At 47.1% G+C, this 17,398-nt stretch overlaps 2 protein-coding genes across 2 annotated transcripts; both read left to right on the forward strand.

Moving 5' to 3' along the window:
* The first annotated feature begins 236 nt into the window (after window positions 1-236).
* On the forward strand, window positions 237-4,994 carry ddx41 (DEAD (Asp-Glu-Ala-Asp) box polypeptide 41). Its single transcript, XM_076162869.1, has 17 exons — window positions 237-421; window positions 1,177-1,272; window positions 1,360-1,510; window positions 1,621-1,695; window positions 1,785-1,845; window positions 1,938-2,074; window positions 2,165-2,237; window positions 2,341-2,494; window positions 2,775-2,911; window positions 2,991-3,153; window positions 3,282-3,413; window positions 3,491-3,562; window positions 3,667-3,763; window positions 3,994-4,143; window positions 4,234-4,305; window positions 4,423-4,533; window positions 4,649-4,994. The coding sequence occupies exons 1-17, from the start codon at window positions 395-397 to the stop codon at window positions 4,783-4,785; spliced, it is 1,845 nt and encodes a 614-aa protein (XP_076018984.1). The 5' UTR covers window positions 237-394; the 3' UTR covers window positions 4,786-4,994.
* Window positions 4,995-5,230: 236 nt separating this feature from the next.
* dok3 (docking protein 3) lies at window positions 5,231-8,833 on the forward strand. Its single transcript, XM_076162808.1, has 5 exons — window positions 5,231-5,308; window positions 5,866-6,168; window positions 6,402-6,516; window positions 7,098-7,267; window positions 7,363-8,833. Exons 1-5 carry the CDS (start codon window positions 5,252-5,254, stop codon window positions 8,200-8,202), a joined length of 1,485 nt encoding a protein of 494 aa, XP_076018923.1. The 5' UTR covers window positions 5,231-5,251; the 3' UTR covers window positions 8,203-8,833.
* The last annotated feature ends 8,565 nt before the right edge of the window (window positions 8,834-17,398 follow it).

Consider the following 17,398-nt stretch of genomic DNA (forward strand, 5'->3'; position numbering starts at 1 on the left):
CAGAAACATTCCTCTCCTGCTGCTTTCACGTTACACTCGGAACTCGGCAATTTCTAAATTCCGACTCGGAAAAGCCAGTGATTAAGCCTTCCGAGTTTAGTGTTGTGACAGTGACAGTGTTTCTAGTGATTGGAGTTGTTAAATCACCCTAAACATTGTATTTATCACGGAAATTGCAAGCAAAACAAACGCTTTCTCCGGTGCGTTTGTGTTTCCCACATACCGAGAAGCCGGCCGTCCTACGTCATGACGCAATCTGACTCCAGACCTCCCAATTCCTAGGACGTAGAATAAACATGTGTATTAGCATTATTTAATTAAACCTGCGTAGAGTTGTTTTCCTGTGACGGTGTGTTATAAGTGCGTATAAGGCCTCTCGACATTATTGAAGAAAATGGAGACCGAAAATCGACCCAACAAGGCACGTATACCGCTCAAGTTATTAGTAGCTAAGTTGGCTAACGATAGCGAACCTAGCTTTGAAGCTAACCCAGCTAACCACAATAGCTAAACCATTGTCCAGTTAAAAGTAAACCGCCACATTAACTCAAAAGTCTAGATTATATGAAGTGTAATCGTACTTTGGTGTCCGTAATGCTTTAATTGTGACCCTAAAGCCGTCTCAGAGTAAACGTAACGTTGACGTATAGAACTACACATGTGGATATTAGAGCAGATAAACAAACGAAATCAGAAATATAGTTTAAAAAACGCATTTCCCCTGGAATATTCAGTGATTTGAAGCTAAACAATATACAGACACCACCCTTGCACTTCGTATATCTGCTGATTTGTTAAGAGAAAGCAGTAGGAGGTTTCCAACCAGCTCAGCTTCTATCAGCGTCATTTACAATAAATATCAGCGTTTGATGCATGATTGTGACCTTGTAGATGGTCAAAATTACATATTCAGGGTGTACAGTATTTAAAACTGCCCAAAGAAGCCGTCGGTTGTTTCAGTTATTAACCAACTGCCTCTTGCTGCACAGCATATGTTCAGTCAATCCCCCAAGGACTTAAACTCGAGATTCACTTGAATATAAATGAATGTAAATGACAACCAGAGGCCTTTATGACTAACTGCTGTGCTCTGATCTCCCTGAGGACGGTGGGGGACATTCAAGGAGAGCTTCTCCTCCTGGGAGCAGTAATAATGGTGTTAATGTTGTTGTGCAGAGACCCCATGGGGAGGAGGAAAGGCTGGGCTCAGAGGGATCTGAGGATGACGACTTTGTTCCATACGTTCCCGTTAAAATCCGAAAACAACAAATGGTAAGTTACAAAGTCGTCTGATCCGTGTGCAGCTTTGTACAGAACATTCCTGAACATTGAAGTTGTACTTTTTGAATAACCTCCCAGCTGCAGAAGATGTTGCGTCTGCGAGGAAAAGCGACGGACGATGACCAAAAGGACAGCGGAGGGGAGCAGAGGGACGAAGATGAAGGTCTGGGTCCACGATCTAACGTCAGTCTTCTTGACCAGCATCAGCACCTCAAGGAGAAAGCAGAAGGTATTCAGGTTAAACTAGAACACACACCCTGTGTTTGTGTTATACGAGTCCCGACTGGACCGGAGTGATTCTGCGATTTCATTCCCCTATTTCTTCGTCTGTGTCTGCAGCTCGTAAGGAGTCGGCCAAGGAGAAGCAGCTGAAAGAGGAAGAGAAGATTCTTGAGAGTGTGGCAGAGGGCAGAGGTACGGTGATGACTGACATGCTCCCATGATGCAAAGCTGGAAGATTTAGAAGAAGCATTGTTTTGAATTCCACGTCATCTGTCTTTCAGCTTTGATGTCTGTCAAGGAAATGGCCAAAGGTATCATTTATGACGATCCAATCAAAACCAAGTGAGTTCATGATCGACAAATGTGGTCAACAAATGTGTGTGTGTGTGTTTGGAGAGCATGTGGTTCGTCTCTAACCTGAATGTTCTGTCTAGCTGGAAGGCTCCACGTTACATCCTGAACATGCCTGAAACCAGGAATGAGCGCGTCAGGAAGAAGTACCACATCCTGGTTGATGGAGACGGGATCCCTCCTCCAATCAAAAGCTTCAGGGAGATGAAGCTCCCACCAGGTGACACAGACTTCTCTCTCTATATGAGGCCATTGTTGTTGATGACACATGGTTAACGACTGCTAACAGAACCCCTGTTGTGTTTTGCAGCGATTCTGAAAGGTTTGAAGAAGAAAGGCATCGTTCACCCCACGCCCATCCAGATCCAAGGAATCCCTACAGTGTGAGCGTCTGGAAACACTTTTGACAGCCCGTCTGGTCTTGATGTACAGAGTCTAACCTGTGTGTGTGTGTGTGTGTGTGTGTGGATTCTTTTCCGCCTGCAGTCTCTCGGGGCGAGACATGATTGGCATCGCTTTCACCGGCTCTGGAAAGACCTTGGTGTTCACTCTGCCCATCATCATGTTTTCCCTGGAGCAGGAGAAAAGACTTCCCTTCTTTAAGAGAGAGGGACCCTACGGACTCATCATCTGTCCATCAGTAAGACGCCAGACAAACCTGTTTTCACCCACGATTAAACTCAGAATACTGTTCAAAATCTGAGTGGATCCAAAGCTCCCGTGGGCCTCAGCTGTCTGTTTGACGCGGCCCTGTCTCTAAATGTTCTGCAAGTTTAACGATTTAATCCATTTAGAATTATACTAGTATAGGCCATGGAACAGAGTCGCCTCAAAATCGCATTCATAATCGGGCCAAGACTGATTTCGGCCCTGTATCTCCTTCATCACGTCTAACCAAATCCTCTCTCCGTTCCCTCCAGAGAGAGTTGGCCAGACAAACTCACGGCATCATCGAGTATTACTGCAAGCTGCTGGAGGAGGAGGGAGCGCCTCAGCTGCGCACGGCCCTCTGCATCGGAGGAATGTCTGTCAAGGACCAGATGGAGGTGGTCAAACAGTGAGTGAGAGAGAACATTTAGAAGCTTTCCTCAAGAATGTATGCAACCTTCAGTCTCACACGTCGCCTTTATTTGCAGCGGCGTCCACATGATGGTCGCCACCCCCGGCAGACTGATGGATTTACTGCAGAAGAAGATGGTGAGTCTGGACATTTGCCGCTACCTGTCACTTGATGAGGCTGACAGGATGATTGACATGGGCTTTGAGGAGGACATTAGGACCATCTTCTCCTACTTCAAGGTCAGTCGCTAGAAATTTCTGCTTCCTGTCGCCATAGAAATTGCTCTGTCAGTTGTCAAGGGATTTGTTCTTGACTAAAACTTGAAGCTGACAGAAATGGACCTGAACTGTATTGTTTCTGACTTTAGGGCCAGAGACAAACGCTGCTTTTCAGTGCCACTATGCCCAAGAAGATCCAGAACTTTGCCAAGAGCGCGCTGGTCAAACCCATCACCATTAACGTTGGCAGGGCCGGAGCTGCCAGCTTGGACGTCATTCAGGTATGTTGGTTATTCACTGAAGCAGCTGTGCGACGTCTCTGCCAGGACTAAAAATGTGTGTGTCTGTGTGTGGACAGGAAGTGGAATACGTCAAAGAGGAGGCCAAGATGGTGTACCTGCTCGAGTGTCTCCAGAAGACGGCGCCTCCTGTCAGTACCCCCTCACATTGTCACCTTCTGATGTTTTGTATACACACAAGATATGACTGGGACACGTCTGAAGTTGCACTGCGGTTCTTTGTTCACACTCACAGGTGCTGTTGTTCGCTGAGAAGAAAGCGGACGTCGACGCCATCCACGAGTATCTCCTGCTCAAAGGAGTGGAGGCTGTGGCCATTCATGGAGGAAAAGGTAAGAAGAGCTTCCTGTTCTAACGTGTCCTCGTGAATCCAGAAGGAGAATAACAAAATCAATCTGTATGTGGGTTTGTTCTCATTATGGAACTGACAAAGCTCCTAAAGAACACCAAGTCCTCCTCCTGTTTGTTGTAGTTGCTCATCATGACCACTAGATGTCACCCTGTCTGCATACATGTCCGTCCCTCTCTCTTCATCCGTTGCTGTATCGTTATTTGTTTCCAGATCAGGAGGAAAGAACAAAGGCCATAGAAGCATTCAAAGAAGGAAAGAAAGATGTCTTGGTGGCCACAGACGTCGCCTCCAAGGGTCTGGATTTCCCTGCGATCCAGCACGTAGTGAACTACGACATGCCGGAGGAGATAGAGAACTATGGTGAGAGGACTGAGAGGATGAGCTCACAGCTGAGCCTTCTGTCAATACAGAGTGTGATCTACACTTCTCATGTTTTCGTATTGTTTTCAGTCCATAGAATTGGAAGAACTGGACGATCAGGCAAGACCGGTATCGCCACAACGTTCATCAATAAAGGCTGCGGTAAGAAACGACAAGCTGACAACTTCCAAGATAAATGCATCAGTGACTGTAGTAAGTACTTATCGCCTTTTCATTGGCTGGATTCATGTATTCATAAGTGACTGTCCTCTATCACAGACGAGTCGGTCCTCATGGATCTGAAGGCTCTGCTATTGGAGGCCAAGCAGAAGGTTCCTCCGGTCCTCCAGGTGCTCCAGACCGGAGACGAGACCATGCTGGACATCGGAGGTAAGTCACTCACGTGTCTCTTCTTCTGCATCCATTCCCTTTTGATTTTAGTTACACACATACACACGGAGCCAAGGTTGTTTGAAGTCTTAACATCTTGCTCTTGCTTGAACAGGAGAGAGAGGCTGTACGTTCTGTGGCGGTCTGGGTCATCGTATCACAGACTGTCCCAAGCTGGAGGCCATGCAGACCAAGCAGGTCACCAACATCGGGCGCAAGGACTACCTGGCTCACAGCTCCATGGACTTCTAAGAGCTTTTATTCCCCCGAGATGTGAACATTCTTCCACGCCGGACAGAACAGAAACATCTCTCATCAACCTGTACATTCATGTCTGTCACTAAGGAAGTTTATTTTTTATCAATGCTGTAATAGCGTACAAGTCTGTAAATTGTGTTCTGATCATGTTGCTTTTGTACTGTACTTTTATGAGTGTAAATAAAAACACATTGCATTGTTATGAACAGTCTTTGCATTCTGAGGAAGTTGCTGAAACAGAGTTAAGCAAAGGGAAGTTGGAGAAAGGAACGCAGTCGGCGCTTTTGCAATTCAAAGCTGCCTATCGGATGCATCTCGTCTTTTACGCTTAACCACCAGAATGAGGGCGGCTGCTGGGCGTAGAGGAAACGGCAACCATTGTCATGGTGATGCAATTGTTTTCACCCCTATGTTATAGCCGGTAAACATCGAGTAAATAGCTGCTGAGACTGAGAGCAGGATGGAAGTCATCTTTAAAGAGGGAGCGATGCACCTTCAAGGGGTTAAGTTTGGAAAAGTAAGTTATGCATAAGTTCTGTATACTTAAAGTGGCAGATGTGTTTAGTACCTACAGTATATTTGTATTCAATGTAACAACTTTAAGTCAAATGCCATGTTAAAGTTCAGATTTCTTAATAGTTGTTGGGTTCCAGGTCACTATTATGGTGTAAATATTATAACTTTAATTCTCTCAGGGTTACTGCAGCACTAAAACCACACCTGAACTTAAAGTGAATCCTTTCTGCTCTTCTATTTATTAATCACTGTGTCTTATCACCCAAAGTACACTGGTTAATAACTTCAGTCCTTCTAAAAGAACCACTCACTCATATATTGGCTGTTCTTCATGTTTATATTAGTACTGATTTGAATAAGTGATATCCCGTAAATGTGATATTTTGGTGGTCAAATGTGTGAGTGTGTGGGTGTGCGAGTGTACTCAAGTCTGACTCATCTTACTTGTAATGAATACACACACTGTGTTGTGTAAATCCCTCTTGTATACTTAGAAACATGTAGTAGTTCCCTGTAATGAAAGTGTGTTTTATTAAAGCCCCTCTTCCTCTCCCTCAGAGAACATGGAGGAGGATGTGGATGGTCCTCTTCAAGCCCAGCTCCTCCGGTGTGGGCCGGCTAGAGCTGTACACCGTTCAGGACACACGTGCTTCTCCTCCCCACAAGACGTTTCCCTGGCAGAAAATAGCTCCTAAGAAGGTTGTACGTCTGTGCGACTGCGTCAGCGTCACACCTGCCACAGAGGAGTCGTGCCCCCCGGGGTGCACCGCCCTCTACCTCTGCACCACTCTGACCACGCTCACCCTGGCCTCCTCAAGATGCCACGACTGGCTCATAGCCCTGTGCCAGCTAGCCTTCCAGGTACCTCACACACACACACACACACACACCAAACACAACACGGGGGAATTCAAGGGTCAACTGAGAGGTTGGTAGCACGATGAGGAAGTCACTACTATCATTTTAACTTCTCTAATTTATCTGATTACACAACCTCCACTCTTCCTTGCATCTTAACTCTTTAAAGTCATAAAGCGGTGATAAGAGTCTGCTGTACACTCCATGTACTGTTTACCATGCCACTGTGTTTACAGAAGGATCCCAGAGAATCAGACAAAGGCCTTTGGGAGAGAGGAAATGGCTTCTTGACTATGGAGGACAATGAACTTTACTCATCTTGGGAAACGGGCGATACTCATCAGTCGGCAGGTAATCAAGAGTAATATTCAGTCCATCTAAGGGAACGCTGTCTCTCCTGCGGGGGGGCTCTCAATCCCCGGTCCTGGGGATAAGCAGCCTCTCATACCGGGAGGTTAATTGCGTTCACCTTGCACCCTGGGTGTGACTCACTTCCTGATTAGATGCTGGAATAAAACAGCAGGGCTCTGTGACCTGCCAGCGTTGAGAAACTACTGCTTGGTGCAGCAGGATCTCTACTGTAGTTCTCAATATGATAACGACATGATAATGCCGTTATGAACACACACCTCCTCCCTCTTTGTGTTTACATAAGAACCATAATTGTAGTGTAAACACGATGGGTACCATGATTGGCGGTAAACAAACAGAATTGTCATTAGTCACGACCTAAGAGCCACTCATTTACTAAAACACAAAGCACTAAAGTCACTATTGCTTTCTCTTTGTTTAAACCAACAAAGTAGCATTAATTAGTAGGCATGCAAGTTTGAATAGTTGTGTATATTCAGTGTACATGTATGTCCATTGCTGAAGCCTGTTCTTGTAGATGTATACTGTAAATGTTCTTGTCTGCTCATGTTTGGATTCAGAGGAGCACCATGTGATCGTCCAGAGCACAGAGGCATCATGGAGGTGCAGGTTGGATGGGGGGTATCTATTCTCCTTAGACGGAGTGGCTGCTCTGCTACTGGACATCCACACCGGCGACATCATCCAACGCTGGCCGTACAAATTCTTGAGAAAAATTGGACAGTTTGAGGTAAGAAAACCAAACAAACATACATCATTATAGCTTCATTTTGATGATGTGATATGATCTGATTTATCTTTAATCTGACTGTGTTGTGATCTTAGGGGGGGTTCAGCCTCACAGCGGGCCGTCGGTGTGACTCAGGAGAAGGCCAGTTCATCTTCCTGTCCAACCACGGCCCTCACATCTACCAGGCTATAACCGAGCAGTGCCTAGCAGTGAAGAAGTCTGAGGATTCCTCCATCAGGCCGGCAAATGTCCACAGATCTATATCTGAATATTCTGTGGTCCAATTTCCGCCCACCAACATCTGGCCTGTTGGTCCTCCAGTCTCTGAGGCTAAGTGCGTCAATGCTCTCTATGCTACCATAAACAAGCCTGCAGAGAATGTCAGGAGATCATCTCATGTCAGCCCTCATGTCACCATCAGCAGGGAGACAGAGGGAGAGGAAAACAAGGATGAAGATGGATGGAGTCAATTCCCAAAAGCCCCAAACCTGGAGAGTGCCGACGAGGACTGCATTTATTACAACGTAAGGAGGTGCATGCCAAGCAGGATGAAAGATCAGTTTGAGCCTGAGGGAGATGCTTCAGAGTGGAGCTACTCTAATGTGGAAATACTGGAGCCTTCCTCACAGCTCCAGCACACACCCTCCTCCCCCTCCCCCTCCTCCTCCCCGCTGCTCTCCCAGCCTCTCCCGCAATGTTTCTCCTATCTCCTACCTCAGCCCCAACACCAACACCCAGCCCCCTTTGTGAAGAACGAGACAGTGGGCAAGATGAAAGGGGTGGAGGAGGCCACGAGCCTGTCCCCCTACGCCGCCCCCCCCTCAGAGACCCCCGGCAGCTTTAAACACAGGCTGGCAGAAATCATTTCGAAGGACCTGGCAAAGTTCCAGTCACCTCTTCCCTCTGGAGTGAGCAGCCCCCTGCTCTCTCCCTAGGTCATTAGTTAACAGAGCAACTAGAAGGAGGCAATTTTGACCATGACACATATTCATGAAGTATAAAGCGTAATTAGTTTAGGCCTTTTTAAATTCCCTTCCTCTGAGAACCGGCAATTAGGCATTAGACGGTGGCTTGCATGTGTCCCAGTGTAATCTGTTATATGCAAATCACATCCAGTGTAAAATTCATTCTGTGAATTATTAGCACGAGTAAAGGATTTACTTTGACTCGCCGGTGAGTGCCGCTGCTCTCAGCCGGAGGAGTGGAAGAGCAGGAGTGTGACAGTAACACCCAGTGACAGAGTAAACACACACACCCGCTCGTGTCAGGATCAGATCTGACAGGTGAAGGAAGGGTTGGGGGAATTTCGGAGGCTTTGATTTTTGCTACCACACATTTAGAGATATGTTTGATTTTTCTTTCATGATGTCTTGTAAAGTGGGATCATTTGTTGTGCAGTTAGTTTCATCCAGGTAGAGTTTGTTAAAAAAGAAGAAGAAACTTAATTAGGTCAAATCATCAATCATGTCAATCTGAAATATGTCTTGCGTGCCCCTCTCACACTCACACACACACACACACACACACACACACACACACACACACACACACACACACACACACACACACACACAGCAGGGCAGCCATGATACGGCGCCTGTGGAGCAGTTTTGGGGGTTTGGTCCCTTGCTCAAGGGCACCTCGGCAGTGCCCTGGATACAATCTGGCAACTCTCGAGCTGACAGTCCACTTTCTTGGTCCATACGGGACTCGAACCATCCACCCTCCATTCCCAAACTGAGTCCCTATGAACTGAGCTTCTGCCGCCCAAATGATGTATTAGTGTGTAAAGATGCATCAGTTTTGAAAAGTTGAAAATCCATAATAATTATTTGGGGAAATGTTTTTACAAATACAAATTAATCCTCCTTAAAGCATAATCCACCTTAAAACACACTCCTATTACATCCTCTTTGGAAATTCTATAAGGTTTAAAGAATCATTCATCATGTCTGTAATGTGCATGAACATGTGAGCTCCACACTTTAGTCTGAGGTATCTTTCTTGTATCTTTTATTGTAGAAAACAAAACAATCCTTATAAAATAGCACATATACATAAATATCAAAAATCATTGATTTTAATTTAGACAAATGTCACTAAAGACATGTAGGAAGTCACGGGTGGAAGTTCAGGCCTGTCAAGTTTAAAGTGCAATGGAGTTCATACTGGCCTTGAATAATAATAATAATAATAATAAAGTGGAGATATCTGCAGATGTTTGACTTGTGTTTGATTTGGCAGTGAAACATCCGAGCTCAGCCATCAGCGCGTCTGTGAGCTGGAGGTTTGCTTCACCGCCTTCCGCTCTGGCTCTCCTCCATGTCGCTGTGGTGCGATGACTCCCCGTCGCTGTTGCTGGATTTGCGCACAGGTCCCTGCAGGTCAGATGTGGGTGTGAGAATGATAAGGTGACCCATGGAGGAGGCGGAGGGGTCACGCTGCTCCCCGGGCAGCTGCCTCGGGCTCTGCGGGGAGTTCCCCAGGGCGTGGATCAGGTTCCTCATCGGATTCTCGTCCCCTGACACCGGGGACCGGGGACTCCTGAGGTCCGGGTGCACCACGCCGGTCAGCAGCTCGGACAGTTCCGTGATGTAAATCTGCGCCATTTGCAGGGTGTCATACTTGGAGAGCTTCTTCTCGTTCTCCAGGGAGGGGATGACGCTCCGGAGCTCGTCGAACGCCTTATTCAGGCCGTGCATCCTCCTCCTCTCCCGGGCGTTGGCCGCGACGCGTCGGTGCTTCTGGGGCACAAAGTGGCCCACCTGCCCCCCCCCTCCTCCTCCCACCTCCACCGCCGTATCGACATCCATCATCCCGCTGACGGCGGACGCGCAGACGGGCACAAGTTTCTCCAGTGACCCCAGGCCAGCGGATCCGTGTCCCGCGTCCCTCCTGGAGAACCCGCGGATCGAACCAGACGAAATCCAAGCTTTGGTGGAGTCGATGTGGGCCGAGCTGCGGTGCTGCTGCAGCGCCGGGAAGTCCTCCGGGTATTCGGTCCAGCTGGAGAGCTCCGATGCTGCGGTCATCACGGTGATCGCCCGGTTGGGTCGAACAGAAAAGGTCACGGGGAGAAAGTGGATGCTGATCCAGAGCCTTCACGTCTATCTGGAGAAGTTCTCCCCTGTAGCCCATGAGCAAGCATTTTATATCACCCGCCCGCCCCACTGTCACCTTGCTGCTGTCCCCACCAAACCACCCTGAGCGGCCCCACACACACACACAGCCCTGCAGCCAATCACACTGCTGTCACACACACACACACACACACACACACACACACACACACACACACACACACACACACACACACACACACACACACACACACACACACACACACACACGCACACACACGCACACACGCCGGCAAACAGCAATTAAAGCTGCGCCTCCATTGTGCTTTGTAACTCAATCACGGCCCTCGTTGTCCTGCGCGCACAGAGGGAACCCCAAAGTATGAATCATTAAAGAGCGTCAGGGCGGCCAACAGGATCTATGTTTACAAAGCTGCGGCTCATCTGATGTCATTTGGCTTAATCATTAAACTTTTAAAGCAACTTATCTTATAGTTTTTTAAGATTTTAAATGGAGGCATCTTCATTTGTTTACATTTACTGGATTCATCTTCACACAAACTCTATGGGAAAACAATAGAAAGTTCATTTATCCCCCCCCCCCCCGCCCCTCCTTTGTCTCCTCTCTAGGCGAACTAACGGATTTGACCCTTGAGTCCAGATCTGGTCCGGTTTGTTCTCAAACAAACAATAAAAGCTGAACAGTCTTTTGCGCATTATTTGCAGAATAATAAAAGGAACAGGTGGGAGGCCGGGCTGAGACACACCTGCCTGTACGGGAGCCGGGGATAACCGATAAGTCGTCTGCAGGCCACCTATGAATCATTTAGCGAGGGCGCAGCATGCAAACACACACTTGACCCGCGTGTGGGATTAATATTATTCTTGTTGTTGTCGTTTTTGACCCTCAGTTGAAACTAGAAGTGCGACTCGATGGAGCTAAATGAAGTCTAAGAGTCTTTGTAGTGAGGAGGAGTCGGGCGGTCCTGCCTATCAGCTGGTGTCCCCTGGCACCTCACACCAGCTACACACCTCCGTCACAACTTGTGTCCCCGCGTCTCCCATATGCCGCCTTCAGCTTTCACACTGACACAGGAGCTAATCACTCATTAGGTCATCAATTACACGAGTGGAGCCACTTCAGCGTCAACAGGGGGAAACGTGTCTGCTGGGTGATCTGAGAGGCTTTGGTTGGTTGTTTGGCGTGACCGCGGATGGAGAATGGCAGGGTTTGCCAAAGTATTTGTGCGTCCTGCTTTCTCTTCCCCCCCTCCCTCCCTCCCTCCCTCTCTCTTTCTGTGTGTGTGTGTGTGTGTGTATCAGGGTCAAACACTGGTAGTAAAATCACCGTGACTTGCCTCGCCGTCAGCAGTTTAATGAGGCCTGGTCTTAGCTGAATAAATCGGCACACTCTCCTTCCTGGGGTGTCCATTCATTTCTGGGGACATGAATATTTCATTCCTTCAGCCCCCTCTGCCAGCGCAACAGCCTGTAACCCTGAGCGCCGCTGCCTTTAAAATTCGGCTACACTTCCCATCTGGTGCGGGCTGCGAGCGGGGAGTGGCAGAGGAGGTGTGAGGAACATTTCAGAGGTCAACTTTTCGCTGACCTCCTGCAAAGAGAGAGAGCGAGGAGCCCCACCGGGCACGGCGGGGGTCAAACAACATGTCTGTCAACTTATTTCATGGACCTAATTGATGTGCGTGGAGCAGAGCTGGTCCAGGGCTTTTAGGGGCCCTAAGCAGAGTTTAATCCCCCCTCGTCCCCACCGCGATACTCTAATTTATTGCCGTAATTATAGTTGGATGAGTGATACTGTAATAGAAGATAACACCAGAGGCATCAGGAATGTAACGGAACCACGCCGCCTACAAGGAAGAGAAGACGCAGGATGGTACAAGGGCTCGACGAGGAAAACTTAATGAAAAGCGTTATGAATTAGAGTGAAAGTGTGTGTGTGTGTGTGTGTGTGTGTGTGTGTGTGTGTGTGTGTGTGTGTGTGTGTGTGTGTGTGTGTGTTAAAACAGCCACATCAGGAGCCAAAATTGCTTCACATAGACTTTTTATAAACTGCAAAATTACTGGTACATTTTTCCTGAACTTTTTTGCCCTTTAGAATTCTGAGCATCCAGCTTTTACCTTTTTTTAAAAAAAAGAAAAAAAAAAGTAGTATTTCTGGCACCTAGACTGTGGTAAAGTCTACCTCTGTCACCTTCCAGCCTCAGTCCTGGGCACACTGGCTCACGCTGATTCACTTAAACAAAACAGAAATGGTGACCAAAGTTTCTTCTCCATCTTCAGGTCCCAGACGTCCCTTGTGTGTCTCCTTTGGGTGAAACGTGTCCACGCTCTGCCGGTGTGACCCTCACGTCCAAATGGCCACGACTCTGCCTAATGTGCCGTCTCAGCTCGTCCAAGTATGGAGGCGGCGACTCAGCACTTTGGGACTCCACCATAATCGGCCTGCACAGGTGCGTTCAGGCCTCTGATGGGAAACATCTGTGAACCTGCAGGACATCACAGCACCGAGACAACCAGCAGCAGTACCTAAGGTAAGATCGATCAATCAATCAAACCACTATGGAACAATACATAAAGGTTCATAGAGTGAATCTGACCAGTAGGAGTCCTCATGCATGGCAGAGACACACACTGTCCCCCACACAGAGACACACACAGACCTCTCAGCCCTGGCACAGATCCAGCCTTTTGAAGCTTCCATCATCCTCTTGGGTGTGATGGAAGTGGAGATTTATTCCAGTGGACAAATGCGTCTTCATCTTTTGTTTTTAGCAGCGCCAATTATTCCGGCCAGTGCAGTGACGGATGAAGAGGGCTTTGATTTTTCTCGCTACTGTAGACATGACTTGTTAGATGTGTCATCTCCAGAGTGTGTGTGAGTGTGTGTGTGTGTGAGAGAGTGTGTGTAATTCTAGCCCCAGCAATGTTCCATAACAAATTCTTCCCTCGACAAATCACTCCTATTTTCAAAGCTATACAATATTAAAAGGGCGTTTTAATGAAATATTCCCCAGCTTCGGGGGCGATTACAGCCGCACGCCATTAGCTGCCATCCTCAGGACCGATTGTGATGAGGGCGACTCTGAACTAACCCTCACTCTTCACCCTCTTGGAAGCTGTTATTTCTGTGCTAAAATGCTTTGTGAATTACTTTCAAATCAACAACTTTGAAGTCGTAAAAAGACGTCTGGTACTTTCTCAGTTCCTCCTGAATATGGACGGTTTGTGGGGGGTTGATTCAGTAAAGATTCTACTTCCTGTTGAGCTATAACACATTAAACAGGCTCCAGATGTTTTATTATTAATCCTCCCTTCCTTATATCGCATCACCATAGCGAGTGTGTATCAACACCTGCTGTCGCCGTTCAGCGTGACAGCAAACAGCCACTTTAGTGAGAAACGAATCTCCCGCCAGCCTCATGATGCTCGTCGGCACGTAAACAAACGAGGTCCATGTCCTTCAGATGTTGTCGTTACCGAGGCGATTTGCGGAGATGTTTCCGCGTTTGTGCGTTTGTATACGTTCTTCACCTTCTAGGTGCTCGTTTTCAACACACATGAGGGTTTTGTCTGCCAGCTGATTGTTGACGCAGAGTCGACCTTCATCATGTTCCTGTATTTCTCACTTTTATGATGAGAGAAGTGAACAAATAATAGAGAGGGAAGTGAGATGAATACAATCACAAAGCTACAATATGATGTAACCTAAACCCCTTCACCCACCTACAGCCTCAATCATGGCCCACAGAGTTCAACCAGCACCTCTACATTGTGGACCACTAATCCAAATCCAAACATTGCATCACTTTTGCACCGAATTGCGTAACGGTGCCTGGTTCCCTCTTCGTGTCCCTCTCCTCACACACACACACACACACACACACACAGTATATTATACTTGCGCTTAAACACACCTGCATCAGTCCCTTTCCTCACGCACACACACACACACACACACACACACACACACACACACACACACACAGTATATTGTACGTGCGCGTAAACACACCTGCGTCAGTTTTGCTTGTCTGTTGTGTGTTTTTCTTAATTAAAGACTTAATGGCTGATTGTCCGTGGTAGTTGCGGGGGAACAGAGCGGCTCTTCTTGACGCGCTGCTCTAGCCGCTTCAGACGCTCTTTGCTCTGTAATTAGCGCCACCCACCCGGAGCGACACGGAGGTGATTCCGGGGAGACAGAGAGACATCTTGTGTCGCGTAATTCCGGCCTTTCAGACGTAAATTAAGACAATTATTAGCCTCATTAATTTGGGCAGAGGGAAGTGATATTCTAGTTAATGCACGGGTTCGTTAAACCGGCGCTATCTGCGGCGGAAAGGCTAATTGATGAACTCTGATGAAGAGGAGTGAGCAATAATGAGAAATCAGTGATCGCGTTCGTCTTTCTTTAGAACTTTGTTGGATTTTCAGCAAGAAGGGAAAGTTGCGACGACTGAAATCAAAGCTGTCTGCCGGGTCCCTCATCTTCCTCCTCCTCCTCCTCCTCACCCCCCTCCTCCTCCTCTTTCGCCTTCTTCTTCTTTTTCGAGCCAAGCATACGTCATCCTTTATTTCCCGGCGGGGTTCGGGCCCAGTCATGCGCAGCAGCCACGGCCTCAGTGGGAGATGGATGTGGGCCCCCGGGTCAGCAATCTACCCGGCGTGACGGGACATCAAAGCGGGGCTCAAAATCAAACCGGGACCCACTTATCCGCAGGAAAGATGTTGCCAGATCCTGCAGATATCAGAGACTTTATAATAAACAATGATAGAATTAAAGCCACTTTGCGTCCCCCTGAACATTTTTCATCCTATATTACTTTTAAAAACCGCTGATTTTACATTTTGAAGGACTATAACACAGATTTCTTGATATAAGATTGATCCAATGACAGAGTTCATTATCTTGACGTCTATTATAATCAATGTCAGAGGAGAAAAGGCTCAGTCGATACCGAACTCCATCACGGTTTGACAGGCAGCTTTGTTTGAACTCTTGATACCGTGGCACCATATGGCAAATGTGGACCACAGAGCCATCAAAAGAGGAAGAAAGGCCTCCAGACACCTCAGCATCAGGGGCTGGGGAGAGCTTTCAAGGGTGAATGAGCACTTACAAGTCTGAACACGCTCCATAACTGCTTTATGTTGTGCTGCATTATGTCCAACATGCACATGTGATGATGGAACTTGTGTACAGTAACTTCATCTGAACTCTGAATCTGTTTTTATTTACGCTTTATATGGATTTGATCTCTAATTTATTTATTTTTGATGCTTGCATTTTTCTTTGTAAAGTTAAATCAACATTAAAGATAAAGTTGTTTAATTTTTAATCATATAATTCTTGGAAAATATGAAATATCTCCTTTGATAGTGAAGCTTAAGGAAACATCTAAACACGAAGTTAAAGCGGTCTGTGTTATGTAATTCCACTCTTTGCCACTAGATGGAGACAACACAACATACTTAGCGCTACTGGTTGCTTCTGGCATTCCAGGGATTGTTTCACTTTGCAACCAAACAAGACAATCAAATGCAAAGTTTATATAAAAAGAAAGAGAGACACTCAAGTTAAATGTGCCTTTGTAAAACTTGATGAGTATGTTTATCCATCATCACATTACCACAGCCGGCAGGTGACAGTGAGAAGCCCAGCGTCTCTCTGGAGGCTGCTGTGATTGTCAGCAATCAGAAAATCATTCACTATGAGGACAAAGATGTTCATGTTATCATAATGACACACAATGCAGACAGCGTTCCCAAAAGATGAGATCAACCACGGCTCCCCTAAACTCTCCAACCTTCACCGCGGCACCACTACCAAAAACACATGAATGGATTTTGATCTTGTTATCTTTCTATTTCTTCTTTTTTTTTTTTAATATTAGTCATCCATGCCAATTCACCCATTTTCCCTGCAACTGGCTGTTTCCTGTTTCCCACCCGAGGCCAGTAGGGAGCAGTAGTGATCTTTGTTTTTGAGGTTGAACGCCACCTTTAGCTGCGACTCTAGGATGAGCAGCACTTTTGTCCATTGACCTCTTTGACCTTGCAGACTGAATTAGATGTGCTGCACAGAGCAAGATGAAGTCGTGTGGACGTCGCAGTATCATGCCTCCCGCCCCCCTCCGCTCCCCCCCATCCTCCCCCCTCCCCTTCAATGCACATGACCTTCAAAGCCTTTAGCGCCTGTGAAGTCTGTCAAACGTCTGCGAGCCGCTCCGGAGCTCCTCTTCATCTCTCTCTCTGTCCCTATTAAAGATATCACACGGAGGCAAAAGAGCGACGAAGAGCTCCGAAAACTAAATTCATTAACTATCTTCACTCTGCAGTTGCTGGATGATTGAGTGGCACTCAACACAAACACATCATTTAAATAAAACACACACAAAAAAGAAGGCAGGAGTCAGATAATGAAGCCGGTCATCATCACGGTCAGAGGGTTAGTTCAACAAGATTATCTCATAATGTGGCAGCGACAGCCTCAACCAGCTTCAATTAGAACCACGCCAGCCCTGTAATTTAGCAGTGGCGATTGTTCACGAACCTTCAGTTTGGATTTTCTATGGTCGATTAATGTAATTGGATTGAGGATCGCTGACGTCTCAGTCTGAACTGTCTGAAATGATGTCAGGCGGCGCTGGTTTTCGGGGGGGGGGGGAGTGGGGTGGGGGTTGTTTTTGGCAGCAGATATTTTGTGGCTGTGAGTGTTTTTGTGCTGTGTGTGAGCATTTATAGCGTGCGTTTGCATGTGTGTGTGCATGTGTGTGAAGGACAGAGTGGCAAAGAGAGTGAGAGAGTGTGTGTTTAGAAGCTGACAGTGAGGCAGCGTGTCCGGCTCCATGAGGGTTGGAGTGGGGGGGGGGGCATGTATAAATAACCTTCATTATGAAAAGAGCAATTTTCTTCACCTGCCTGCTAATTGTTCCCATGCCGACACTGGGGATTGGTGTGATCTCTCCTTCTTTAAAGCACCGACTTCACATGGAGGGAGGTGTGATAAAAAAAAAGAAAAGGTGGGAGAGAG

The sequence above is a fragment of the Genypterus blacodes genome, unplaced genomic scaffold, assembly GCF_046128005.1.
Source record: "Genypterus blacodes isolate CSIRO-AG114 ecotype Tasmania unplaced genomic scaffold, CSIRO-AGI_Gbla_v1 ptg000128l_1, whole genome shotgun sequence".
In the NCBI taxonomy this organism is placed as follows: Eukaryota; Metazoa; Chordata; class Actinopteri; order Ophidiiformes; family Ophidiidae; genus Genypterus; species Genypterus blacodes.

What these genes read in the sequence shown, in the direction of transcription:
- ddx41 (XM_076162869.1), top strand. Translation starts at nt 395, where the DNA reads ATGGAGACCGAAAATCGACCCAACAAG. An exon ending in GAGTGTGGCAGAGGGCAGAG is followed by an intron (nt 1,696 to 1,784) that starts GTACGGTGATGA and finishes TCTGTCTTTCAG; the next exon opens with CTTTGATGTCTGTCAAGGAA. An exon ending in ATCCAAGGAATCCCTACAGT is followed by an intron (nt 2,238 to 2,340) that starts GTGAGCGTCTGG and finishes TTCCGCCTGCAG; the next exon opens with TCTCTCGGGGCGAGACATGA.
- dok3 (XM_076162808.1), top strand. Translation starts at nt 5,252, where the DNA reads ATGGAAGTCATCTTTAAAGAGGGAGCGATGCACCTTCAAGGGGTTAAG. An exon ending in AAGGGGTTAAGTTTGGAAAA is followed by an intron (nt 5,309 to 5,865) that starts GTAAGTTATGCA and finishes CCTCTCCCTCAG; the next exon opens with AGAACATGGAGGAGGATGTG. An exon ending in GAAAAATTGGACAGTTTGAG is followed by an intron (nt 7,268 to 7,362) that starts GTAAGAAAACCA and finishes TTGTGATCTTAG; the next exon opens with GGGGGGTTCAGCCTCACAGC.